A 24,719-nucleotide genomic window follows, 5' to 3' on the forward strand; every position below is an offset into this window, starting at 1 on the left:
TGAACATGTACTGTTTTCTTGCACCTCTTCTGAGGTCTCTACTTGAAGATGCAATAAAGGGATTGAAGCCCATTCAGAGAAACTAATTTCTTTCAATAAAATGCTACTAAGATAACAGAGAAGAGTCACAGAAACTGGCACTGTGCATTTCAGATAAGACAGTTAAGTTCCTCAAAGGCTCTAACCTTCATTGTTCAAACAGCCGAGCTGCTGTTTCCTAAATTGTGAGATCATTTTTATTTCCAAAGTCTAGAAAGGCAACAGCCTTCAGAACCCATCACCTAAAACCACTGCTGCACTGATAACCTTAACTGCACCACAAACAAAGGAAATTCTCAGAAAGCCCATTCCATTAAATTGTTAGAAAGCCATGGCTTGGAGAGTTCCTCTCTCTTTCCAGGGTTTCACTGGAAAGATGCATCCTTCACACACACACAAGGTTTTCTGGAGAGACTGTCCACACAGAAGAAAGATGGCACAAGATTAGGCCACAACACAGGTCCAATGATTTAGAGTGCTATTTAGAAGCCCTGACAGGTTCAGAGAGGAAAGTAGCACAACTGCATTGCAAAGAACTTCAGTGGTTGATCGCAGAGACAACCTCTCACAAAACCAAACAGAATCACAGCCTGTTACCACCAAGGTCTCTTCCAGGTGAGTTGCAGAAGTCATCCCTAGCTGACAGCAGGGATCCACCCAAATCCTGTAAACCAAGCTACATTTATGACAGTAAAATAATCCCTTGTATATTATACATTCATGATCATCACAATCTCTATGCTTGGGAATAAACCTGAGATTAATTTGCTACTGACAGACGCTAGAAGTCATAACAAGGTTTATCATTTTTGTGGCATGGAGCAAGATTTTAGGGGTCACTAAGGGTTTGCTGTTTCCACATCCAAGCTCTCCCTTCATGTTTTCCTTTACAGGTTTCACTTTCCACATGCTTTAAGGACATAGAGAAGTGGTATAGAAGCAAGGACATTTGCTCATCGAGGGGAGGACTCATTCTCTCCTATTTACACCTAGCTTCACAGAGCTAGGCGAGCTGTGGTGCACTTCGCTCTTTTATGTGGTTTTAGCTTCATTTAAGAATGTATTTTTTTTCAAGCTAACGAGGGTTCTTAACTGGCAGCCTCCTTTGCAGTTCGTGACAAACTGTTTACAGTAAGAATGAATGTTCTCTGAGGAAAAAAAGTTCTTTTTAAACCCAGTCTGGGTTTTTTACCTATGATTTTGAAAAAAGCGTAAAAGCATACTCAACTAAAAAAGTGCACCAGCTAAGAATTACTAGTATGACTCAAACTCACCCCATAACCGGAGGTATTTGTTTATTTTTGAGGTATGGAGACATTTTGCAACTCAATATGACACTGAGTTTCCTGTAAGCTGCTTCCTTACATCATGCATAACACTTGCTTGAAATTCACACTCTTTTCCCCTACAGACTCAGAGTAAGACAGATTCATTTATGAAGCAAAAGTAGCTTTGCTACTCCAGATAAAAGTCAGTCAAGCAGGAAAATAATAGTAGCAAAACCATAAGTTGCCTGTACATATACTTCTCTTCCCTCCTTTTCCCCAGTCTATTCCTCCTTTCAGATTTGCCCTGTTCCTCAGTAGCATTACTGTTATGTACGTGATTGTTATCCCAGGTTAAAATTACCCCCAAATCTATCAGCAAAGCACTGCTACATGCGCACACCCATAACAGCAAAGCCATGTTCTGTACTTTTGGAAAACACACATCCTCTTGCAAAGTAATCCATACAAGAAGTGCAGCTCTGTGCTGTAGCTCAGGAATCAAAGTACCTGTCTGCCAATCCACGCACATATGCCTGGAATACTGCAGTGGGAAACTGCCCTCCACTGTGGTGGCTTTGATGCAGATTTCTGTCAAGGGCTGCACTGACATCTGCCCCCCCAAGTGCATGAAGGGGCACAGACGTGCTCTGCACTCAGCTGGGCAGAACTCCTGTGGTGCACTGGTGAAGGCCAGAAGCCCTATGTCTGTTTTCCACGGCACATACCTGTCCACTGGGGCGGGCAGCGGCAGTTGTAGGTGTTCACACCATCCACACAGACTCCTCCGTTCAGGCACTTGTGATTCGGGCAGTCGTCAACGTTGTGGCCACAGACGGTTCCCTCGAAACCTGGACAGAGCACAAACACAGCAGAATGAAATGGGTTTCCCACCTCTTTTGAAGAGAATTCACCCTTCACGCAGTTTGCCCTCTTTTCTTCCTTAAACATTCGCCCTGTTGACCTAATCCTGAGGAACCTCCATGCAGCACGTTGAACAGAGACCCTGTTGAATGGCTTTGCTAAATAGCATGCAGGTCAGATGACACAGTTAAAACACTACTACCGTGGGTAGATGGCCAAATATGTTTTCACAACCAAAAAGACACGAGGATTTTCTCTTTAAGTGACTAGGGAGCACTGTCACTCAAAGCACACCATTCAAAAACCATTCAAAGTAAGCCCAAGACAGTTTACTGTGAGATAAGCTTGTCACTGCCCACCAAGCCTGCAGTTAGAGCATGAGTAAGGATAAGCTTTTCCCATGGCAAAAAAGTGCCTGGTGTTCACTTCATGAATAGTTCAAACACAGTCTGCCCTGGCTATGTCGAAGAAAGATCTTTCATGCTTTGAAAATGAGCTTCTAAAGTCCTGATCCAGCCCTCTTCAGTGTTCCACAAGTCAGTCAATCAACAAATTAGCCACCACCCAAGCGATGCTTACACTGAGCCCTGACCAAAAAGTAGATACCATTCCCCAGGCTTCTAATGAAGATAGCCACAATGACAAGTTATCCTTGCTAGATCTCCCTCTCCTTTTCAAAGAAGTGGGGACATTAGGGAAGGGAGCTTTCAATGATCTGTCTTCCCCTCGATTTCCCCTGCTGATTTAGTTCATGCTTCATTAAATAAACCTGCTATTTCTGCTCCATGAGAGAGCTATTTATCAAAGCACAAGTGGATGTATGCTAATGTGGATGAAGTAAATGATTCCAGAACACATACGTTAATTTAAAACATCAGCTCTGCCTCTTCACTGCTTTGGAATGTAATAATAACATGACAGAGTTCTCTCATCCAGAATTATGCTTTAACCCCTCTACTCTTGATGCCCCGTTCCAGACGCTTCCATAACATCTGTGTCAAGTCACACAGACCCTCTAAGCAACATCTGGTCCAACACAGATCACGCTGTGTGGCAGATGAGATGAGACTATAAATCTCTGAGGCAGATTCTCCAGACTACCGCTACTCTCATGAGACTTAGGTGATTCGTGTGTACTCCCATCTCTTGAATTTCTCCAGCTGTACCGGTAAGAGTCAGAAGTGATGAGAAGTGCTATTGCCAAGGCCTATCAAGTGCACTAGTATTCATCAGCAAGGAACAACACGCAACTTAAAAAAACAAACAAAAAAAAACCACAAAAAACACACCCCACACAAAACCCAAACCAAAAGACCTTCGATATTACTCTCTCCCTTCACAGCCCTTCTGACCTCCACCCAAGATCCAAGAAATTTCGTGACAGTAGGGAAGTTTAAAACTAAGAGGAAATACAACATAAGCCTGAATCCTAATCATTACAGCAGCACCTTCCTGGCAAAAGCTGCTGAGGAACAAAGGAATTCAATTAGTACCAGATCACTATGCTGAATATTGTACAAAGCTACCAAGCATGAGCAAAGGCTCAGCTGTGAAACACAGGGATGTTTTATCAGCTAGTGTTTCAACTTGAGAGGAATCATCCCTCTGACCACATATTGCACTCACACCAGGACGTGATCAGCATGGAGATACACTCAGAACCACAAAGACACAAGTAAATGAACTCCTGACAGCAAGCATTTATTTAAAAATGAAACTCACTGTACTTCACACAAATTTAAAGTGGTCCAGTGATTCTCAGAAATAATAAAGCACGGAAGTCACCCCAATACTGAAAACCTCACCAAATCCACTGTACGTTTTCACATTTTAACCAGTTGTACTACCACCTAAGAGCTGGTCCTCAAGCATCTCATACAAATGTAGAAAACCATTATTCCCGCACTAAAAGCTGGAGGATAGCAATAATGACAGTAGAATTGAGACAAGAAAAGAGAGCTTACCAGAAAAAAGCAATTCGGTAAGAAGGTTCTAGAGAAATGACACACAGTCAAGTGTGCTCAGTCAAAAGACATCTCCAACAGAAAGGGAATCAGGAAGGCTTGAAACGGATAAGACAACACTTTGTTGAGTGCACAGCTGAAGAAAATACAAGTTGCTTTTTTTTGGTTACTTCCCAACTCCCAAGTTCCCTTTAAATTTGTCTTACTTTGAAGAACAACTGTGACTTAGTTTCGAAACACCTAAGAGCTGTAAAGGATGACTTGTGTATCCTCTTACACTGCAATATTTCAATCTGCTTAATTTATAAATAAAACTGTCCTAGTGAAGTTTGGATTTCGTTCTTAAAATCAGTCCTTTAGAGTCATGGTTGCCCAGACCAACGCACCTACATTTCAGCTTGACAAGCATGAAGTTGCTGTGAGCTATGTAAGCTTTTCTCAAGCTGGATCCCAGGATCTAGTTTTGCAGTTATATAACCTGATTCTTTTCCAGAAAGCCACAGAGCTCACTGTTTTAATGTATTTGGACACCTGACTCTATTTCCTGTTCCCCCCTGTGCTGGGACTCATTTTTTGTCCTTTGCTTTCTCCCTGCATGAGAATAGTTTGCAACACACATCCTGACTTTTGCTCTGTATCTCCAAGAACAAACTAAGGAATGAGAACCTCAAGGGGAAAAGTGTTCCCACTGCTAACAGCATGTTGTTCCTCCCCTAGTACACAGACTGACACAAGCAGATAACTTTATTCCTATGTCATCTGAAATCTCCACCCCATTCCACAGCACCAGATCCAATTCCCTTCAAATCTTATTCCTTAGCCTTATTTCAACCTATAAATTACACCTCAGACTTTCTGCAGGACCAATTAGTAATGGGGATGGGAACCTACACCTGAACGAAAATGTCAAGTTATTGATGGACTTAGGGCCTGATGAAGGGAAATTAGGAATGCAGAGTGCTAAAACTGAGCTGGGTCAGAGAGGTCAGAGAACCTCACAGTCCACAGGTGCTCATCCCCAAAATCCCAGAGTGTAGAGCCTTCCTGCCATGGAAATTCAGTATTGTTGGACCCCACTGGTGATGCTCACAGCGTGAAGCTCCGCTAGGAACCGGCGTGAGGTTACTTCCTCTTCCCAGGAAGTGTTCCAGCTCTCATAAACAGCCTGCTCCAGCCTGACAGATCGTTTCCTGAACAAGCCCTTGGAATTCCCTTGGGTTCTTATCTTAGTTAATGGGTAATTATTTTGATGGATAACAATGAATAATCACTTTCCCAGCTAAGAACTTCCTCTATTGACTTGTTTAACATTCCATTAAAGGTTAGTTGCCAAATGAACTCCTTTTTTGTCAAATATTTATAACTACGAGCTCATTCTTCTATTTAAAGGAGTTGCTAATGCTTCAGGTTAAGTCTCTTTCAAGGAAATATTTTTTTTCCACTACTACTCTGTTATGATTGACCTAACCTGCTCACTTGTCCACAATCCCGTTTCCACCTAAATCAACAAAGCCCAGAGGAAAAGTCATTATATCAGATGGATAGAAAATATGATGTTACCTTTCAGACAGATGCAATAGTGACAGTATATATAACTTCACTTTACACTCGTCACCAAATGATGGCTTAACACACATGACTTCATCAATTACTTAACGCAAGATTTGTTTGTGTACATCCTCAAGTGACATCCACGGTACTTGTACACCAGTAGAAAAAGCTGTTGTGACGTGTAACCCCAGGTTCTAGGTTTTTCTTACATTTTCAAGCCCTTATTCTCATGTATCTGCATTTACAAAAAAATAAATTCACTGAAAAGCCAAGAAGAAAACATCTACAGGAAACAAGAACCCATTTCAGGGCCGGGCTAGAAGTAGCTTAATTATGCCTAAATTGCTGCTTGAACAGTTTCTTCAAAGTAGTTTTACAGGTCACAAGATGCAAAATCACATCAAAAACCACTCCAGCAGTTCAAGATGCCTCCTGCATCTGTGGCCATAACCCTGAGCGATGGCAACATCTTAAGGCAGTCCAGAAGGGCTAGAGCAATTCCATTTATAGTCACAGTATCATCGGCGTTGCTCCAATTCAGAGAGGGAGGCTAAAGAGGAATTTCTAGTCCATAATCCTGGCACACTCTTCCAGAGGAGCAGGCCTTGTTCACATCCTCCCTAGGCGTGACAGGCCACCATTTCTCTTCTTTTTCTGCTGACCTTTCCTTCCCAGACAGAACCTTCTCCAACACTTCAGAAATTCTGCTCTGTGCTAAGGGGGAAGAAATGGCTGGGTGCCTTGCCTTTATCAGTCTAATGTAAGCATTTGGGCCTCTCCAACAGCTCCCTTTTCTTGCTGTTTTTCAAATGACTGGTTTTAAAAACTCAGGCTAGCAAAACAGCGTGGCCAACTTAAACAAATATGGGAAATACAGACGTGAAGGCTCTCAAAGCTGCATTAACGCAACCCCGCCGTACACATTGTGTAGCAGTTAAAAAAAGCAGCTCATAATCCAAAATGTGTGAGCAGTGTAGGTGTGTAGCTGTTACTATAGTAATCTCATTTTCATTTCCTGACCGTAGTTCAGCCAGCCCACACACTTCTCTAAAGGAAAATCTGCTTCTACTCAGCCTCGTGTCCCTGTAAGGGAATCAATAAAGCAAACTGTCTTATCAGCTTTACAGGATCAAGTCCCTCCAATTTCATCTTCCCCACTTCTTCTCCCCCCACCTCAGTGCTCCCACACGAGGCCTTAAAATCCTTGAACTGGCTAAACAGATCTGACTTTCAGAAAGTTCTGAAATTCTGACCATGACTGTTAATCCAGAGATACTTGGTTTATAATTTCATTTTAAAAAGATGCAAGGCAGACAAGCAATAAATTCCTTGAGAGTAAGTGTTAGTTAAGACACCAGCATTTTCAAAGCACTCTTTCTTCAAGCATAGTAAGAAACAATTGCTTTGAAAAATAAAGATCCATCCTTCTATTTTAAGATTGATTTTGATAAATTCTTCCAAGTCACATGCTTGCTCAGGCAACCCAGGAAGTTGTTGAGAAGTCACTTGCTAAGGTTGGCAATGTACATTTAAGGTCATTTGAGTCAGCACCTCAAGAAAAGATCTCCAAAAAAGTGAACATTTTTCACAAGTTTTAAATGCACTTCCCACACGTACCTGTAACTCCAAATGATCCTCATGAGAAGACAGTTGTTCTATATTCATCCTAAACAGTGTGTGGCAGCTACATCTTTCACATAAATAACAACAGAGAAATGCTTAAGGGGAGAGAGTTTACTTTTCCAGATTACCACACACCAACTGCTTGTGTGCCAGACTGCAATACACTTAAGTAGGAAGTCTAGTCAAAAGCATTTCCAAACAATCAGTTTCCCATGGAGTTGAATTACTCAGTAAAAAAATATCAGCCTAAAAATAATCTGATATTCAAAGACGACTAGTACTGCTCTGTGGTGGAGTACGACAAGTGGATAGGAGGCAAGAGGGATGAGACCACCAGGGCCCCAGCCAGGTGACACAAGGTCACATGTAGAGATTAGAGCCCAGCTTGACACACAAAACCAGTGCCGCCCGTGACCTTGAGCAGGCACATCATCCCTGCTGTGGATGAACTCAGGGCAGCTAACAGCATCAGAAAACAAGCAGTCCTCATTTATTTGGAGACAAAAAAGGGTGTGGTGAGTCGGAAATGATATCTTGCTAGATTTGGAGGAACTGGAGAAGAAAAAAGGAAGATAATAGAACTTAATGTGTTTTAGGGGCAAAGACAGAGAAGGAGAAGGATACACATTCATTCAAGCACTGAAGTTAACTGTGGCCCTTACTGACACAAAATTATGTATTTATAGAGGCTTGTGTTAATGACATTTTGCATTCCAAATAGGCATTAGGAGATACCATCCTAACCTCCTGGAATCTACCTCACAGCTCTTACCTATTTGATTCTCTGCCTCTAATCGGGTTCCAAGTAAATTTGCCATTTCCAGCCGCCTTCCCTTTCCTTCCCTTCCACTTTACGGAATTCTGACACTCAGAAACGGACATCCTAGCAGAGCTTCCCGCCTCGCTGAGTTTTCCCTCCCTTCTACCTCCCACTACAGACACATCCCACAGAGACTCCGGGAGAAGCTTTTCGGAAGAACGCGGACAAGGAGCGCAGGGACAAGACTTACAAAGCCAAGCACTCCGGAGCACTTACCTGGTAGGCAGTTGCACTCAAAGGTGAAGTCACTGGTTTGATGACAGGTCCCTCCATTCATGCAGGGTGACGGGGAGCACGGCACGTACACGCTCTCGCAGCGGTGCCCTGTGTAGCCTGGCTTGCACTGGCAGCGGTAGGAGCCGGGCAGATTGACACAGGTCCCACCGTGCTGGCAAAGCCCTGGTGTGGCACACTCATTCACATCTGTCTCGCACCTGGGGCCAGTGTAGCCCGACAGGCAGATGCAGGAGAACTTATTTCCAGACACAGTACAGGTACTTCCATTGGCACAAGGTTGAGATGTGCAGGCATCAATCCACTGGCAATCCCTTCCTGTAGGAAACCGAGACAGATTAACACAGAGTTATTTCTGTGGAAAAGAGGTTTTTTTTCATGCTACCTTGAAATTATTAGTGTATTAAATCTTTGCATTATTACAGAAAAATGATGTCTGCATTTTACGGTATTATACTTGAAACAAAAATTCATTTGTGGCTACAGTATGAAGTCATTTACAGGGTAGCAGCAAGATATAGAATGTTGTGATTTATAAAAATAACCCATGACCTGAAATCATACTATACACTGACAGTCACTCTTCTTCTGCATCCCCTTCAAGAGTGAAAAGAGTAAGTTTCCACGCTTCCCCCCTCAGGCATCCAATTATAGTTTTCCCACAGAAAGCTTTTGCTGGCCAAATTTGCTGTCTTCTTTTTTTCCCCCTAGAAACTAGACTCTGAATTCAAAGTGTAACAGCCACTCCAGAGTAGCTTCTGCCCTCAGTTTTCCCACGTGGACAACCCCACAAGATCCAAATATTTTTCTGCTGACGTGTAAAGGGTAGGGAGTTTGAGTCCCTATTCCCCTTGGCTTTTTTTGGTCATGCAGTCATTCAGACTTCCTCTCATTTTTTGTGCTGGAGTTAGAAAACTTGAGGGCGTATTACAACTGCCCCAGAACGTTCCAGGATGAAGCAATTCACAAAGGAGGGAGTCTGGAGGTACAAATGCAGAAGCCCACCTGTGTAACCCGGAGGACAGACACACTCGTACGTTTCCTGGCCGAGGGGATGACAAGTTCCTCCATTCAGGCAGGGCTGGGACACGTAGCAGAGGTGTGACTCTGAGTACTGACAGTCTTCTCCTGTGAATCCCGGAGCACACTTGCAGGTAGGCTTTCCTATCAGGGAGGCAACTTCACAAGTTCCCCCGTTCTTGCAGGTATTGCTCTCACAGGGGTTTCTGTACTGACAGTAGTCTCCAAGAAAGCCTTCTCGACACCTGCAACAGAGAAGAAATGAATTGCAGCACACTCACCTGAAGCCTTGCAGCCCTGGGAAGATTCCAAGAAGGAATTTCCACGGCCACAGAAAGTCTTGAAACTTGCCATAATTAATAGTAACACTAACAAGCCTAAACATTTACATCACAGATGTAACAGGGACTTCCTGTGGGACTGTCTCAAACGAGATCACTGAAAACTTGAGTTCAAGTTGTGAAATCCCCCTTTACAAAATAAATAAGCACCACAGTCAATCACAGTTACATCAAATGCAGAACCTCGTTCTTGTACTTCCCTTCAAAACTTCACTAAAAGCCTAAGTGTTAAAGAGTTGCTGAGAAATAACTCCTTGCACCTACTCCCATTCTAACAAGCATCCTCTTTTAGAAGAAAATCAAGCAGTTTAATAAGTATTAGCACCAGGTATTATCCATCTTTCATAATATTTATAAACACTGTAGAAATGCAGTGTCTGGGGGCCTGAAGATCTGTAGCAGATCTTTCTCCACAACGCTCCCGTGAGACAGGAATATACTGTTATCCTCATGTTGATAAGTGCATCTGGGACTGTGACAACGCTGAAGCCTGCACTCAAATAGCAACACAAGCACTGCAGTCAGGTCTCCCACGCCCCTGCCTAGTACCCTAACGACAAGGTCATTGTTCCTCTGTCTCCCACAGAAAAAAAGAGTACACACACACTATCTACAACCAGGGCAATATTTTATACAAAGATCTCCAACTTGCAGAATAATTGCAGTTATTTCTCTCTAACCTAAACTTATGTCAATATAGCCTGACTAGGCTTGTCAGCTGTAATCCATCTTTTAGCTGGCCTTTGTACCACAGATTTTCCATTTAACTTCCAGAGATAAAGGATGCAGGCAAGCAAGCCTGCAAAGCCCACCTCCGTGTCACCCACAGTCCCATTTGCTTCTTTCAGGTAGCAGAAAGCTGCAAGGGTATGCACTGGATAAAAATAAAACCTAACATACAAGACTGCCCACTTGCAGTTTTTTCTATGGTGCACAGCTACATGCTTTAACTGGTGAGTAACCCAAGATACACACAGCCTGGGTGAACATGTATTTCACTGTAAAAAAAGTCAAGAGGTGAACATTAGATATGCTTTGATCCAGATCAGGACAGGTGCAATTATTAAATCAATGAGTTACTCAAATATAAAGGGAGGAGATTGCAATTGCAAGAAATACACAAAGTCTCTGGTTAGTCCTCACACGGGAATGTATCAGCAGAAAGCCTCCCTTTTCCTTAAGCACTTAAAAAGCGTGTGGTTGATTGGAAGGGAAAAAAAAAAATCAAAACCAAACCCAAATCAACCAAACAACAACCAACACCAAAAAAAAAAAACACCACAACAGAACACCACACCTAACTGGATAGGTTTTACAAATCAGCTGAAAAATCAAAGTACGGTCACAAAGTTGTGTTTTCAACAGAATCCTACAGGGATCTGCCTTTTTTCCTATGCTATCCAACACACCTATCTATGATTAACAACAGAAAACCTCAATGCTGGTCAAACATGCAGGGAAGAGAAAAGACAAGTTCTTGACAGACGACAGTAAGACAAACTGCTGAACAAGGCAGTCAGCACCCAAAATGCACTTTAGAACAGCTAAAAGTCACACATCTAGAAACAAAACATACACAGCAACCCTCCCAAAACAGGAGACTGATCTGGGAATGGCACACTTGCTCGGGGGGGGGGGGGGTCGGTCCTAACAGTCAGATAAACGTGAATTCCTAGCGAGTCGTTTGGCCAGGAATACTTTACATGGACAAACAGCAAATATCAAAGTAGGAATAAATGAGATTATGGTACACCTCATAAATGCTTGGCACAATCATTACATGAGTTCTGGTGTTTGCTCTTTAAGAAGGAAGAGCTGAAGTGAATTCAAAGAAGCCAACAGTAATGATTAATAGAAAACTGGTCGTGATGAAAAGCTCAGGTGGCTCAGTCTATTCATCAAAGGGAAAAAAGGAATGAGACAGTTAACCAAAAGCTCCGAGTACCTACAAAAACTCAGATTTAACAATAATTCCCAATCTAGAAAGCACAAGGGATAACAGATCTGAGCATTTAAGAGTTGAAACTAGATGAATTCAAATTAGAAATAGGGTAATATCTTCATCTGTAGACACAGACAGAGAGCAGCAGAGAGAAACAACTGGAACAACGCATTTAAGGTTGCAGTGGAATTTCTCCATCACTCATGCTTGTTTAAAAGAACACCAGGATTGGCTGTTTCAGGAAGAGTATGCACGCTAGTTCAAACAAAGCTGTTCAGAGAGGTTATTATCCAAGTTATGCAAGGGGTCATTACTAGATGACCACAACTGTTTTTTCTCATGTTAAAATTTATTAACTAGCTTTAGCCATATGTGTAAAGCAGGAAAGTCACATAATAGCTGTGCGTAATTGTAATTTACCATTGCCCACACCCAAATTAGGCTCCTTTCACCGTATCTTAATACTTTCAACTTCATACCCGAGAACAGACATGAAAGAAGAGATTTTGCAAGGCAAGGCAGGATTAATAAAGTTGCAGAAAGCAAGTCCTGAGACAATACCAAAGCAGAGTATCCTCTGCCTCTTGTGCCATCCCCGGTGCAACAGCCGAAGGCTGTCGGTCAGCGTGAGCTGCAGCCACATCACACAAGAGGCTTCGGGAATTCTGGGCCTAAGCCACGGCAGTTCTATAGACTTCCTTTAACATCCCAAATCCCTCCTCCATTCAGGTTGGAAATCAGTCCAAACGCCAGCGGGCTACAGCACAGCTTTGTAGGAGCTCAATCACACAGAAATCTGGCACCCAGCAAAGACAGCTGTGCCAGAAGCTGGAGGACTGCTCGACTCCCACGGCATTCAAGCCTGCACACGGTGCACTGGCTGGCTCTGCTCAGAGACCGTCTGGGTAACCACGGTTAAATCATGTCTCTGGACATCTATATCTGCAGCCAGCAATTGTGTAAAGACAAACTGAGCTTCAGTCCCAGAACTCTTACAAGATTTGGTCGTAGAGATTCCTTCTGGTTTTATCACCATCAGTGATGGGGGGGTTGGGGCAGCTAAGCAGTCCTCAGTCAGCAGTGCACCAGCCTCCTCGGACAAGAGCCCACAGGCACAGGACATCCACTTTTAGTTCTCTTTATCATGAAGGAAAGAGCAACAAACCAGAACTTCACAGAACCCCAACCAGGCCACCTCATCAGGCAAACAAGAGCTCCTCCAACACCACCCACTCCACTAACAGCTACAAAATAAACCAAAATACACCTAGAAGTTGAGTCCTAAAGCGATTTTTCATTGACAGACTCTAAAGCAAACCAGAAAGTCTAGAGGAACATTTCATGTTTTGTCCACAAGCAAACCAACCACCAAAATACGTCTCCTCTCCCACCCACCAACAGTCAGGGATGTTGGAAGGGGCATTTAACTGTTGCTCCTAGACAACACCGATTAAGACAAACAGCCCTGCATTTTGTACACAAATGTTCTGGTACAAAGTTGAAGAGCGCTCCAAGACCGGGCTTGTTCTGGTATCTTCTGAGGCTAATCAGAAAAACATGAGCGAACACTCCAGCAGGGAAGAGCTCTTTTAACTTTAGCTCTTTATATTTGGAAGGACAAAGCTTTACAGAATATGCCAGAGGCAACATGCCTGCCTGTGGAAAGATGGTAGGTCAGGTACACACAGCCCCTGTACCCACCATTTTGTTCTCCTCCTGGAGGAGTGCTCGGTCACACAGTTATGCAACTTTCCCCTCCAGCAATTCAGTGCAAGCCTTTTTGTAATGTTACAGAACAAAAAACCTACAGTCCAGATTTTCAACCATGTCTCCTGTCATCATCATTTCTAGGCACAAATACTAGTAATTTAGTTCTAAATGTTGGTGTGGACAAAACTGCAAATATGTGCCCCCGATTCATGTTGGGCACCACATTGTTTCTCTAAAAATAGAGGCAAACACTGCAAATGTGCAGTCTAAGTCCAGACTTTTTTAAAGGATATGATTAAACTCAGCAGCAACTTCAGCTTCCCACCACCCCTGCTCTGCTCTCATCCCAAACTACTCTTTCAAGTTCCCTTTAGGAGAGGGGAAAAAAAAAAAAAAAAAAGCCACTTGTCTACAGAGCAGCTTAAAATTGTAGCAGCTTGTGTCAGCTCCAAATGACATGCTCAGAACAGGAAACCGAATCTTTTCCAAATAAAAGCCACTGTTTCTCCTCAGTTTTCCATCTAACACTCAGAAAAAGAAACAGGAAGATGAAGTTTGTTCTGGCACTTTCTGGAAGCACATGAGGTCTCTTAACCTACTTCGGCAGGAATTTAATCTTTTAAGAACAAATTTCACATACAACTTAATTCAAATCATGATTTCTGAAAGCTAGAGAGTTTGAAATGGGAAAATGTCCTGTGGGCTGCATCAGCTATGCAGCTGCTTCTAATTAAAGCTTCTCCTTTACTCTCTCTGGGCTACTTTCCAGCACAAATACTTTAGAGCTCAGCCTTTTTTTTTTTTTTTTTCCCTCCTCCTTTTCAGCTCCAGCCTGCATTTGCCTTAGCTCAGGCTCTCATGGAGCTAAACAAGAGACATAAAAACAAAACGAAGGTATTTATCCCAGTTTGAAGTATCCACAAATCCACAGAGCTGCATTCACTCTAACAACCTAACGCTGCAAGTGAAAGTAAAGGATTCACAAAAGCTGCACTTTTGGCTCTTCTGCCACAAAAACCACGTTGCAGTTACCTTTCAAAACTTAGTTCTCTCCTGCTCTCAACAGACTTCTGGAAAGTATGTCTGGTCTGTTGGAAAAACTTCCTCATCTGCCGTACTAAATTTGCCTGGGTACATTCACAAGACAGTCTCTTCAAGTGCACCTTATAGACAATCTTAACCAGACTTCCAGATGTTTGATTTTCATGGGAGTTTTCTGCTCAGGGCCATGATATCATCTGGAGATGTACAGAAGGAAGCAGATGGTTTTCATTTAAAAAGCGAAGGGAAGAATTTCCTAGTAGTCTTGCTTCTCCCCCCCTCTCAATCCAATACTCCCTTCCCTTTGACTGGAAGATGCTTCGACAGAGAGGGGAAAAAAAAATGCAGTCTGATGACTAACGTGAGAAGGGTCTCAGCTATTTTGTTACAGATTTTAACCAGACTTCCCTCTGGCTCCCAGGTTCTGCCTCCCACACCTACACCTCCTCTCAGGAGGGAGAACAGGATTCTCTGGTTAGCTTTACAAACGCTCCCTTCCCATGTCTCAAGGCACCCATTTATGCGTCATACTTTGAATGCAAACTATGGGATGGGACGGCCTCTCTGCTCTGCGTTTAAAGCAGCACACAGCTATTGTTCCTAGTGCCAGAAAGTGCCTCTCCAGCCTTCCACTCCACAGTGCTCCAAGGAGCAACAGCAGCCACAGGTTGAACAGGCAAGGTTTAGTTCAGCTTTTCCTGCCCATCAGAGCACTGAACAGCTTTTTGGTCTGCGCAATAGAAAATTTTGACCGAGTGACTGAAGTCACAACTCCGTTCCCAGAACTGAAGCTAACAGCGTGTGTACCCTCCCCTTTTTCCTCTGCCCTGCTCTCAAGGGTCTCCTTTAACTTCTGAAAGGAGACAGAAGGAAACAGAAAAGGGCAGACCATTCTCAGAAAGGGACAACTTTTCAACTTCTGCATTTAGCCTCTTCTGGAAAACTCTCAGACCTCATCCTGCTACAAGGTCTCCTGTGGGTATTCCCCATTCACTGGTCTAGGAGTGATTAGTCTCTTGAGACAGATCCTAAGAAGATATCAGATGCAGTCTCAGAAGCAGTGCTGCAGTCTAGGATCATGCCTTCAGCCCCAGAAGTTCTCTTAAATCCAAGTTAAAATTAATTTATGAAGATCTAGCTGGAAGGAAAGGTTGGAAAAAACCTGGCAAGGGTGTTGGTTGGAATTGCTGATGGTCAGAACTGGGATAGAAGCCATGCTATTGCTGAGTTGAGTTTAGCATTTTTGAGGTCCTCCTGTTGCCAGTCTGCAGACAAGAGGTAAAAACTCTATCATGCAATGTAAGAGGTGCACAAACTTCTGCACCTGGAGAGAAAAACCACTGCTTGCTGAAGAGAGAGGAGTACACAAAGCTGCACAAACCCTGACAGCTTGGGGCGCGAAAGGATGTGCTGAAGGAGACCATGCTTTTGGCACCTCAGTCTCCCCATTTGACTAAGCACAGCTCTGAGGTCTTTTTACACCATCAGGACTAACAAAAGACCTTAGTGCTAGAGCAGTGCTTGGTTGCAGACAGAGCTCTGGCTATCCCTTCTGGACACCTGAATTGCAACAGTCCTAAGGTCAAAAATTCAATATTCAAAGCCAGTCAAGCGTGAGAAGTAGCAAGACCCAGTTTCCTCCCCAAACCTTGGAGCACCTCTATGTCAACTCCCTTCCCACTTCTGCTTCTCTTCCTGGCACAGTCTTGCTTCTGCTCCCTGTCACTTGGGTGGGAAGTTGGGAGAGGTCACAGCTGTCAAACATGGGGAAATCAGTTAAGAGACTCTCCTTTAGGGCCCTGCCCCACTCCAAGCACAAAGGGACTGCTCAATCCTGCATCCACCTGCAGAGCAGAGTAGACCCTTACACTCAGAAAACAGCAGGCAGGGATGCCAAAATCTCTGCTTTGCTTGTCCTTGAAACAACTCCTTGTACCTACACCTTCCTTCCCAGCCTGCTGCAACTGCAGAAACACTGCAAGTTCACAGCTCTATCCCAAAGACTCTTCCTATTACTGCTTCCCCAGTCATCCAGCAGCAGGAAGACGAGAAACAGTTTTCTGTGATGTTCACAATTATAATTAAGCAACAAGGAAACATTATCCTGCTTCTCTGCTGGATATGAAAGGATTCCAGAAGACTCCTTCATGCTTGACACCTCAGTGTGCAAAAGGTTGCCTGGAGATGTTTTGAGAGGGAAAAAAAACCATCACCACGACGACAAAAAACCCATCACAGTGCAGTGCAAAGCCAAACTGCAAACTGAACTGAAACTGCTTTCTGCCAAAGCAGGACTTAGAAAGCTTGGACGAATGGGGTGCCCTCTCCAATGCTGCTGCAGATACAGGCATGTCCCTCAGAATAAGGCCTGCACCTTCACCATGCTGGTCGCCGAATGAGTACAGAAAGAGCTCTCACACAAAAAAAATCTGGCCTTGGAAGATGCAAAGCCAGGAATGTGTAATTTTCTAAATATAAAATCAAGGTCAGAAGAGGTCAGTAACTCTATCAAACAGTGGCACAGAACTACAGCCATGGGCCAGCAGCGTCACCAAGGGAACGGAGCCACTTAAAGGGCGCTCACAAGAGCAATCTGATAAAGATCCAAGCCCGGCTTCCTTACAAGGGTCACAATCACTGTTCCCATAACAGATGCCAGATATACCATAATAAAGGTTTCTTAGTAGAAAACCAGCTTTTTTTTTTTTTTTAATGGAGTAGATGCTACAGGATTTTCGGACAAAGAAAGCTGTTTAAGTGCCGAGCTGCCATTCGCTGCTGGGCCAAATATCTAGACTAGGTGCTTTGTTATCAGTGCTTACTCATGTCTTATGACATTTGATTTCTGCTGATGCAGGTTCTCCCTCAGCCATGTAAGAATCAGCTTGATTCTTACAGACAGCAAGACTGACTGGATGGCCTGACCACACACTACAACAAACAGCTCGGCTGACAGGAGGTACAGAAAGAGGAAGAGAGCTTGTTATAACAACTTATTGCTCAGCAGAGGAAGTACTGCAGATAACTTGAGAAAAGTGGGAGGGGTGGAGATGCTGCTAATCACTGAGTGATCCTGCAGAGCCAGAAGACGAGCTGCTTGTTTTAATAGTAAATTCAGTCTCCTGAGCAAAAACGTTTATACTCCTACAGCCATCAAAATTTCAGAAAGTCATTTAGGTTACTAAACCAGATTGAAAGTTCCCCTATTCAGAGTTCCTCATAGTGCAGGAAAGAAAAAAAAAAAGTGAAAACCAAAACAGGATGCTAAGAAACAGGCTGCTAAAGGTAGAGACTCCACAACTGAGGTGGGTTTTGCTACTTTTTTCCTTCCTTTCTGCAAAAAGAGTTCTTGAGCCAGAACTAGAAAAAACAGACACATTCTAATCTCTGTATGCAGTCCTCTATTAGCCTTCCCAGTTACTCTGGCACCTGCAAAGGAACTGAGCTGTTACTTGAAGGAGAGGTTGGCTTAAAACCTGCAAGAACACTCTGCACAAGAAGGAAGAAGGCAACATTAGAATTATAAATAACTCTGTGCGCTAAAAAATATAACAGTGGTCAAAGCTGCCATTGTAATGAGGGAAATGTGTCAAGATCTGGACTGCACTACAAATGAACAGAAGTTAATCAGATGAACCAGCTTACACTGTAAAAAAAGAATTGTTAGGACATGGTTAAGAGAAACATGCAAGTTGAAGAAAACATCCTTAAGGTACAAGCAGCACCAACATCATCACCAGTTTAATTACCTTCATTGTGACCTACATTCTTTGGCTCCAGACTACCACGCTTAAGTACACACCAGAAAGACCTACTAACGTCACACTGTTTCTTGTTTCAGTCTCAAAATACGAGAGTAAAGCAGGAAAAGTTCCAGCTTTCTTTTCAGAAGGGCAGCTCGTTCCAGCCGACATCAATATAAAAGCCATGGAAAGGAAAAGACTAGGAAGCAGTAAGAGTTAGACATTTTAAAAGAAGCTTACACGGAATAACAAGTCACATATTTGCTTTTCTGTGGCCTTTCAGCACACCAGGTATTGATTGGAAACTGAGAAGAACCTCAAATTAGATTATGATTTCCCCTTTGTGTGTCACAGGTGCAATTTAAGTATGCTGAGTTTTATGTACGATATTAATAGAGAACTAAAGGTTGAGGATAGGGAAGACAGATTTGTTAAGATTTGTAAAGAAGGGTAAACAGCAGAGCTGTGTGTTAGCTAGGCTGAATCAATAAGACAAAACTCACTAATATTTAAAGAATTCTAGCATTAAGATAGTGATTTAGAATGCTAGAAAATTACATGACTTGCACTGATGAAGTAAACAATGTTTAGAAGATAATCTATTTACTGCAGACATAGAAAATTAAACCTGTCAAACAAGGAGGATACATCTTTCGGCAAAATATCTCTTCATAAAAAAAAAAAAAATCCAAATACTGCAGTTTGAAATGTGAGCTACATTTAAATTGATGTGATATTATGGTCCAGACACCACATACCCCATCAAAGCTTCTGCTGATGAGTTTTCCATGCAGCAGCAAAGTGAAGGCACCACTGAAGATGGGTGTCAACATTTACCAAAATCAATTCCACAATAAAAACAAATCAGTACGTTTGTTTGGGTTGGTTTTTTTTTTAGTTTGTTTTGCAACTCCCAGATATTGCTTGCTCTTAAGCATGTAGAAGGGAACTGATACGCTTCAAAGTGGAGAATAGTTCTGAAAAACCACAAAAATATTCAAGTTGAGGCTGAAGCTCTAAAAAGTAAGGCAAGCTATAAGATGAAGAGTTTCAACTCAACTTGTGGGCCTGGAAACAAGGTACGGAGTTTACCTCTGTGACTGGTTTGGCCTTGGTTCCTCATCTAATGCAAAGACATCCTACTGACAAGATCCAAACCCAAGGATTCCAGATTTCTTACATTACAAAAAGCTATCACACAAGAACTAACACATCATCAAGAAACACCAACAGTCCTAAAACTTATGCTGGAAGCACTCAGTAAGAAAATCTTAAGAATTCGCATTTCCCCTCTGGCTAGGACCCTGAATGAAAGTTCGGTAATTAAAAGGATTAGAAATGAAACCAACTTACTTGCAATATCCTGTACCATTTTGATACGGAATGCACTTTCCCTCGTTAACACATGGCCTGGAATCATCCATACACTGCAAAGCTGAAAGAGACGAAAACAGTCAAATCAGTAGCCAAAATACGTGTCAAGTCAAAGCTTCATTAGCATATTTGGGCAAATGAAAATTTTATAGGGCTGGAACAAAAACAGAGACACTATCACAGAGTTTAATTTCATCTCTGGCAGCATCAAAAGAGTCAGACTGAAAGAAGAATCAAACACAGATTTGTTCATCAGGCAACCAAATCTTCCCAGAATTTCTGTTAGGTAGATTTTCAAAGCAAAGCATTCAGTAATTTCAGCAAGCTACAAAGGCATTCATGTCAGCACCTGCATATTTTGGGTTAACTGTCCCCAGTTACTACTTTCTGATCAAAATTCTGGACTGAAAGTCTCTGAAATAAGAGGCAACTACCCCTCAGCCTTCTTACAGAATATTTTGTCTCAAAATCTTTCCTTCTTTTTTACTATCTCCAGGAACACTTGGCACTGAAACAGGGGCATCCATCCCTCATGAGCTTACCTGCCAAATAGCTCTAGCAATCCAGAATTTTCTGCAACATCTACTGTTGTGGCATTCTGATTTCAGACAGAACTGTGTTTGAGAGTAAGTGAAAACATCAGAGCTGTTAACCACTTTTTTAAATCCAAATCTACTGGAAGGTCTAGTGAAGTCTGTCCTGATGGAACCAACACATCAGCTCCAGCTCTGGCAAGTGCTTGTCCCTTCACAGGGACCTGAAGCAGCACTCAGTGCCTATTTCTGAAGTGACCAGAATGGTGGGAATTATGAAACCCTGCAGGAGCAGAGGGCACTCTGGAACCACAAAAATTTAGCCAGTCCACCCAGACCACAGCCTGCCATTTAAATAGCACCAAACTAGCAGATAAAGCTCCTGGAGCCAGATCACCTGGGTTCTATCCCAAACTTATCCGCATACTAAGAAGTCACGAGCTCTTCCCAACCTCCAGTGCTGTTTCCTGGCCCCCAAACTCAAACAATCTCATTCCTTTATGGACCTCATTTCCACAACCTTATTGTATTTGGAAAAGCATTTAACCAATCTTAATTAGAGGCACCTACAGGCATCAGTAATACCCAGCCACCTAAGCTGCCAGCAGCTGTATGGCAGGTTGCCCACCCCCTCCTTTTTTTTTTTTTAAGGATGGTTTTCCTTTCCCCAAGAGGCATTAAATTTCCAATACAAATTCAGTAAGGGGCACCAGGGGAAAACTGGTCCAAACCACCACTGAAGTTAATATGTTGGTGACCTAAGGAATGGGATTCAGAAACAAAAGAGTTAACACACCAGCCCCACTAAGCTCTCCCTGCAACCAGCCCAAATTCAGTCCAGCAATTGGACAACTTGGAACAGACTTTAGTTCTGCTGTCCAGGGCTCGAAGTGTTATTTCTCAATAACCCTGGAGCACATAAACAGGTCACACGCACTACGAGGCACTATAGGGACGTTTCACGCTTGCAACCCCTATAGAGAATACAGTTAAATTAAACTCAGTTCCCCAGGAAAATTATCAGTGTTTCCCACAATACAAGTGTGCTTATTGCTGTTAACTTGATTTCTGAAAAAGGGGCACTTGGATGGCGCTGCTTCTGCAGAGCTCTCAGGAAATGAACAAAATTCCACTCTGAGCCCCTTTCAGATAACCCCTGAGGTCAGGGTAACCAAGCGACCGAAATATTAGCACGGATTTTGCACGGCATTCCCTCCCACAGAGGGCAAGAACACTTATGCTGATTTGCACCTGTCTGACAATTTTTATCCCATTTAACGGCAACATCCACACGGCTTTGACTCCCAACTTCATCTGCTGCTGTCTAACACTGCAGCAGCTTGTTTTCACAGCGAAGATTAGCTCCAGTTAGCAGAGCTCGGTTACACTGTGTCCAAGAGAAACTGCGCTGCGTCCAAGAGAAAGTGTAATGATTCCGACAACTCCCACCACCCATGCTACTCCAGGGAAATGGAGGAGGGTCAAAGCAAGCCTTCCCACATTTCAGAGAACCACAAGGGGAAGCAGGCTTGGTATTCTCATCTCACTACCTTGTATTTTCGTTCTTTTCGCACCAATCAAGCCAGTGAAGCAAATACTCAGAGGATTATTTCTTTTGTGCTCAAGCTTTCAAACACAATTTTGTAATCTCGTCGAGTACCCGCGTCCCCAGCGAGAACTGAGCAGCCAGTTGATTTTGTAACCCACATAGTAAAAGCTTAACTAGCACTTGGCCAAAAACACCTCGCAGCACAACTGCACTGAGGGGAACAAGAGGCTGATGGCTTTCGGGGTCGCAGCAAGGATCCAAATCAGTGATTCCAAGTTTGGCTTGCTGAGCCAAATACAGGACACAGCAGAGAGGTTTTAGTAAAGTAATCATTAATTTTTGCCCAGGTTTTTGACAAATTATTCCCACCCTGAACTGCTGTTTAGCAGGTCATTAAACTACTACCAACCCTTACAATTCTTTAACGGAGACAATAGGGCAATAAATTTTTAAATATATATTTTGTCTACAGTAACTCAGAAGTGAAAGACACTAAGAAAAAGTACAAAATATTTTTGTATTTGCTTTCAGCTTTGGACTTAAATAGGCTGAAAAGAAATATTTTGAAATGCAACTACAGCTGAAGTGAATGTAAATGTAACCATATTCTATATTAAAATGAGTATTAAAGAGCCATGTGACTTCTTTAAAAAAAAAAAAAAAAGAAGAAATCACAAGGGAAATCAAAGACTACAGTTCTCACAGTAAAATTAGCATTTCTTTGCACAAAGCACCGTCTTCCTGTATTTCATGATATCTTTCACAATTTCACAATGCATGCAAAACCAAGGCATTTCAACACTATTTACCTCAAAAGCTACTTCTCTGCTGCTCTACCATGTTGTGCTCAAGAGTTAACAGTATCAGGAACTTTACCTTCTACCTCAGCAGCATAAAAAGTTTGTTTCACTACACCCATTATGTTAACGGAGAATACTCTGGTGTGTACAGCATGAGGGAAGACAGCCTTGTCCTGAAAAGATAAAGCCGCTTTTCTAGAAGCCATATATAGAGAGCACCAGCACGGCTGTCAAGGCTTTGAGCCCAACATGCTGATTTTGACAGTTTTTCTTCTGTGTTTAACAAAAACAGCAATGGTGAATTGCTAGGTGGTTTTCTGGACTTGCCACAGCTTGACAAAACCACTGAGACTACCAGAAGCTGGGTTGGCCCGGACCAAGCACAGGCAGTGACGTTTTCCAGCCCTCACACCCCGGTGCAGTGGAAGGCTCGCTCCCATACGCCAGCAGGTCTTCAAGGGGAAATCCCGTAGCTTTCTCATGTACTCAATTGCTTCATCATTTTTATCAGTCCCTTCAGGGACTACTGGGAAGACACCCCATGATTTTTGAAAGACTGGCTTCTCATGAAGTGGGCAGGCCACCATTTCTGAAAGGAGTACCCAACTTCTGGCAGTCATTGTAGCTGAGTTTGAAGAATTTCTCAGATGAGGGCTCTAAGTGGGGGGGAGATGAACACTATTAGCAATACAACCCAGCCTGGAGTCCCAGCACGTTCCTGCATTGAGATGCAAACTCTAAAGTGACATTTAACATCCTACTAGAACTATTTTCCAAGGCCAGAGGGAAAAATAGGTAGCCACTGCTGTAAAATATCCTCGCAGATACATAAAGAGGGTGTTGAGAGTCTCATCACCCAAATCCAAAATTCACACTTAACTGGAAAACGTCACCTAGACTTATTTTTATTTTTGGCTAAAGAGACAGTTAGAGCAAAACTAGAAGAAAAAAGAAAAGTTTTGTTTCTGTACCATTGTTCTTTACAATGCCAAGATGATCTGAAGTTGTGATTTGGTTTCCACATTTCATCTGCCCACTACAAATTCAGATACTTTCTAGGCTAGAAAATTAAAAGAACTAGTGAAGGATTAAGATCAGAAGCTGTGTCAGAGCCCAGCTCTTAAAATAACTTTGATATAGGGAAACAGATCCATAATCAGAGCAAGTCTGAAAGGGCCTTGTTGCAACTACTAAAAGGAAAGTAATGTCAATAAACTCCTTGCCCACAAATTAAGACAAAGCAGAAATAAAAAATGAAATCTACTGAAACAATTGATGCTGCGAGAAAGAGACGTTATAAAGCTGGTTTCCTGTAGCTTTGTGGTTGATTATCCTGCATCTAAGAAGGTGCAGGCTCTGACCAAAGGTTTTACTGTAAATAAGGGGAGAGTGATATTCTGGCAGAGAATACAGCCGAGCTGCTGGTACAGCTTTCTTCTTGGGAGGACACTATAGCCTCTTTCTGTCCATAAATTTTTCAGTAACTATCAGAACCAAGATATTTGTCATCTGTGGTTGAAACTTGCCCATAGGTTCAAAAGCTCTCATGGGAGAGGTGGGGAAAACCACCTACTTGAACATACAAAAAAAAGTCAGGCTAAAAACACATTTAAGACTAGAAAGAAAACTGAAGGACAAAATAGGTTTCAATAACATTTAAGTAGTCAGTGTATTTTCTGTCTTGACCGAGATTCACGAGAAACAGCCTGACATTTCAACTGTGCTATCCATTATGTATTAAGATAAAGGAGAGAATAGGATTTGAAGCCCTCAACCAGCAGCAACACAAGACGCATGGAAAATCCCATGCTCGAGGTTGTTTGTCAGAGGTGGATCAGCTCTGAAGAGGACGACCATCAGCACGGCCAGAAACGCCAGCTACACAACAAATCGAGGGGGTCTCAAATTCCAAGGAAGGGAGAAACAGCTGCTGATTCCCTTCAGGAAAAACAGAGCGTGAAAAAAGCAGTTAAGGGAAAATGCTGAAACATGAGGTACATTCTGGAGGAAGGCCCTTGACGTGCAGAAAGGGACAAAATCCTTTCACAGCAGCAGCGCACACCACACAAACAACGGCTGAGAAAGCTGGTAAGGAGTAAGCACTGCTGCACATATGGAGAGAAGACACAAAGATAACAAAATTTTGGAGGAAAACCACAAAGGTCTAATTACACTATTCACTAACCTCAAGAGATTACAGTTCCAGTGAGATTACGTACTAGGGGAGCACCCATAGTAAATAATACGAGGGAAGAACCCATAGTAAATAGCAGTTAGCTGAAAATAGGAAAAGAACTTTTTCTTTT

At 42.7% G+C, this 24,719-nt stretch overlaps 1 protein-coding gene across 1 annotated transcript in view; it reads right to left on the bottom strand.

Annotated features, from left to right (window-relative positions):
* The window catches only part of NOTCH2 (notch receptor 2), an 88,059-nt gene that overhangs the window by 54,766 nt on the left and 8,574 nt on the right, over positions 1-24,719 (bottom strand). Inside the window, exons 2-5 of the mRNA XM_027896586.1 lie at positions 19,511-19,592; positions 9,366-9,625; positions 8,343-8,678; positions 2,033-2,155 (exon numbers count right to left, since the gene is read on the bottom strand). Coding sequence (XP_027752387.1) covers positions 2,033-2,155; positions 8,343-8,678; positions 9,366-9,625; positions 19,511-19,592 — 801 coding nt within the window. The remainder of the gene's footprint in view (positions 1-2,032; positions 2,156-8,342; positions 8,679-9,365; positions 9,626-19,510; positions 19,593-24,719) is intronic.

The sequence above is a fragment of the Empidonax traillii genome, unplaced genomic scaffold (genome assembly GCF_003031625.1).
Source record: "Empidonax traillii isolate 1590-97213 ecotype Southwest subspecies unplaced genomic scaffold, ASM303162v1 scaffold502:size815047, whole genome shotgun sequence".
Classification (NCBI taxonomy): domain Eukaryota; kingdom Metazoa; phylum Chordata; class Aves; order Passeriformes; family Tyrannidae; genus Empidonax; species Empidonax traillii.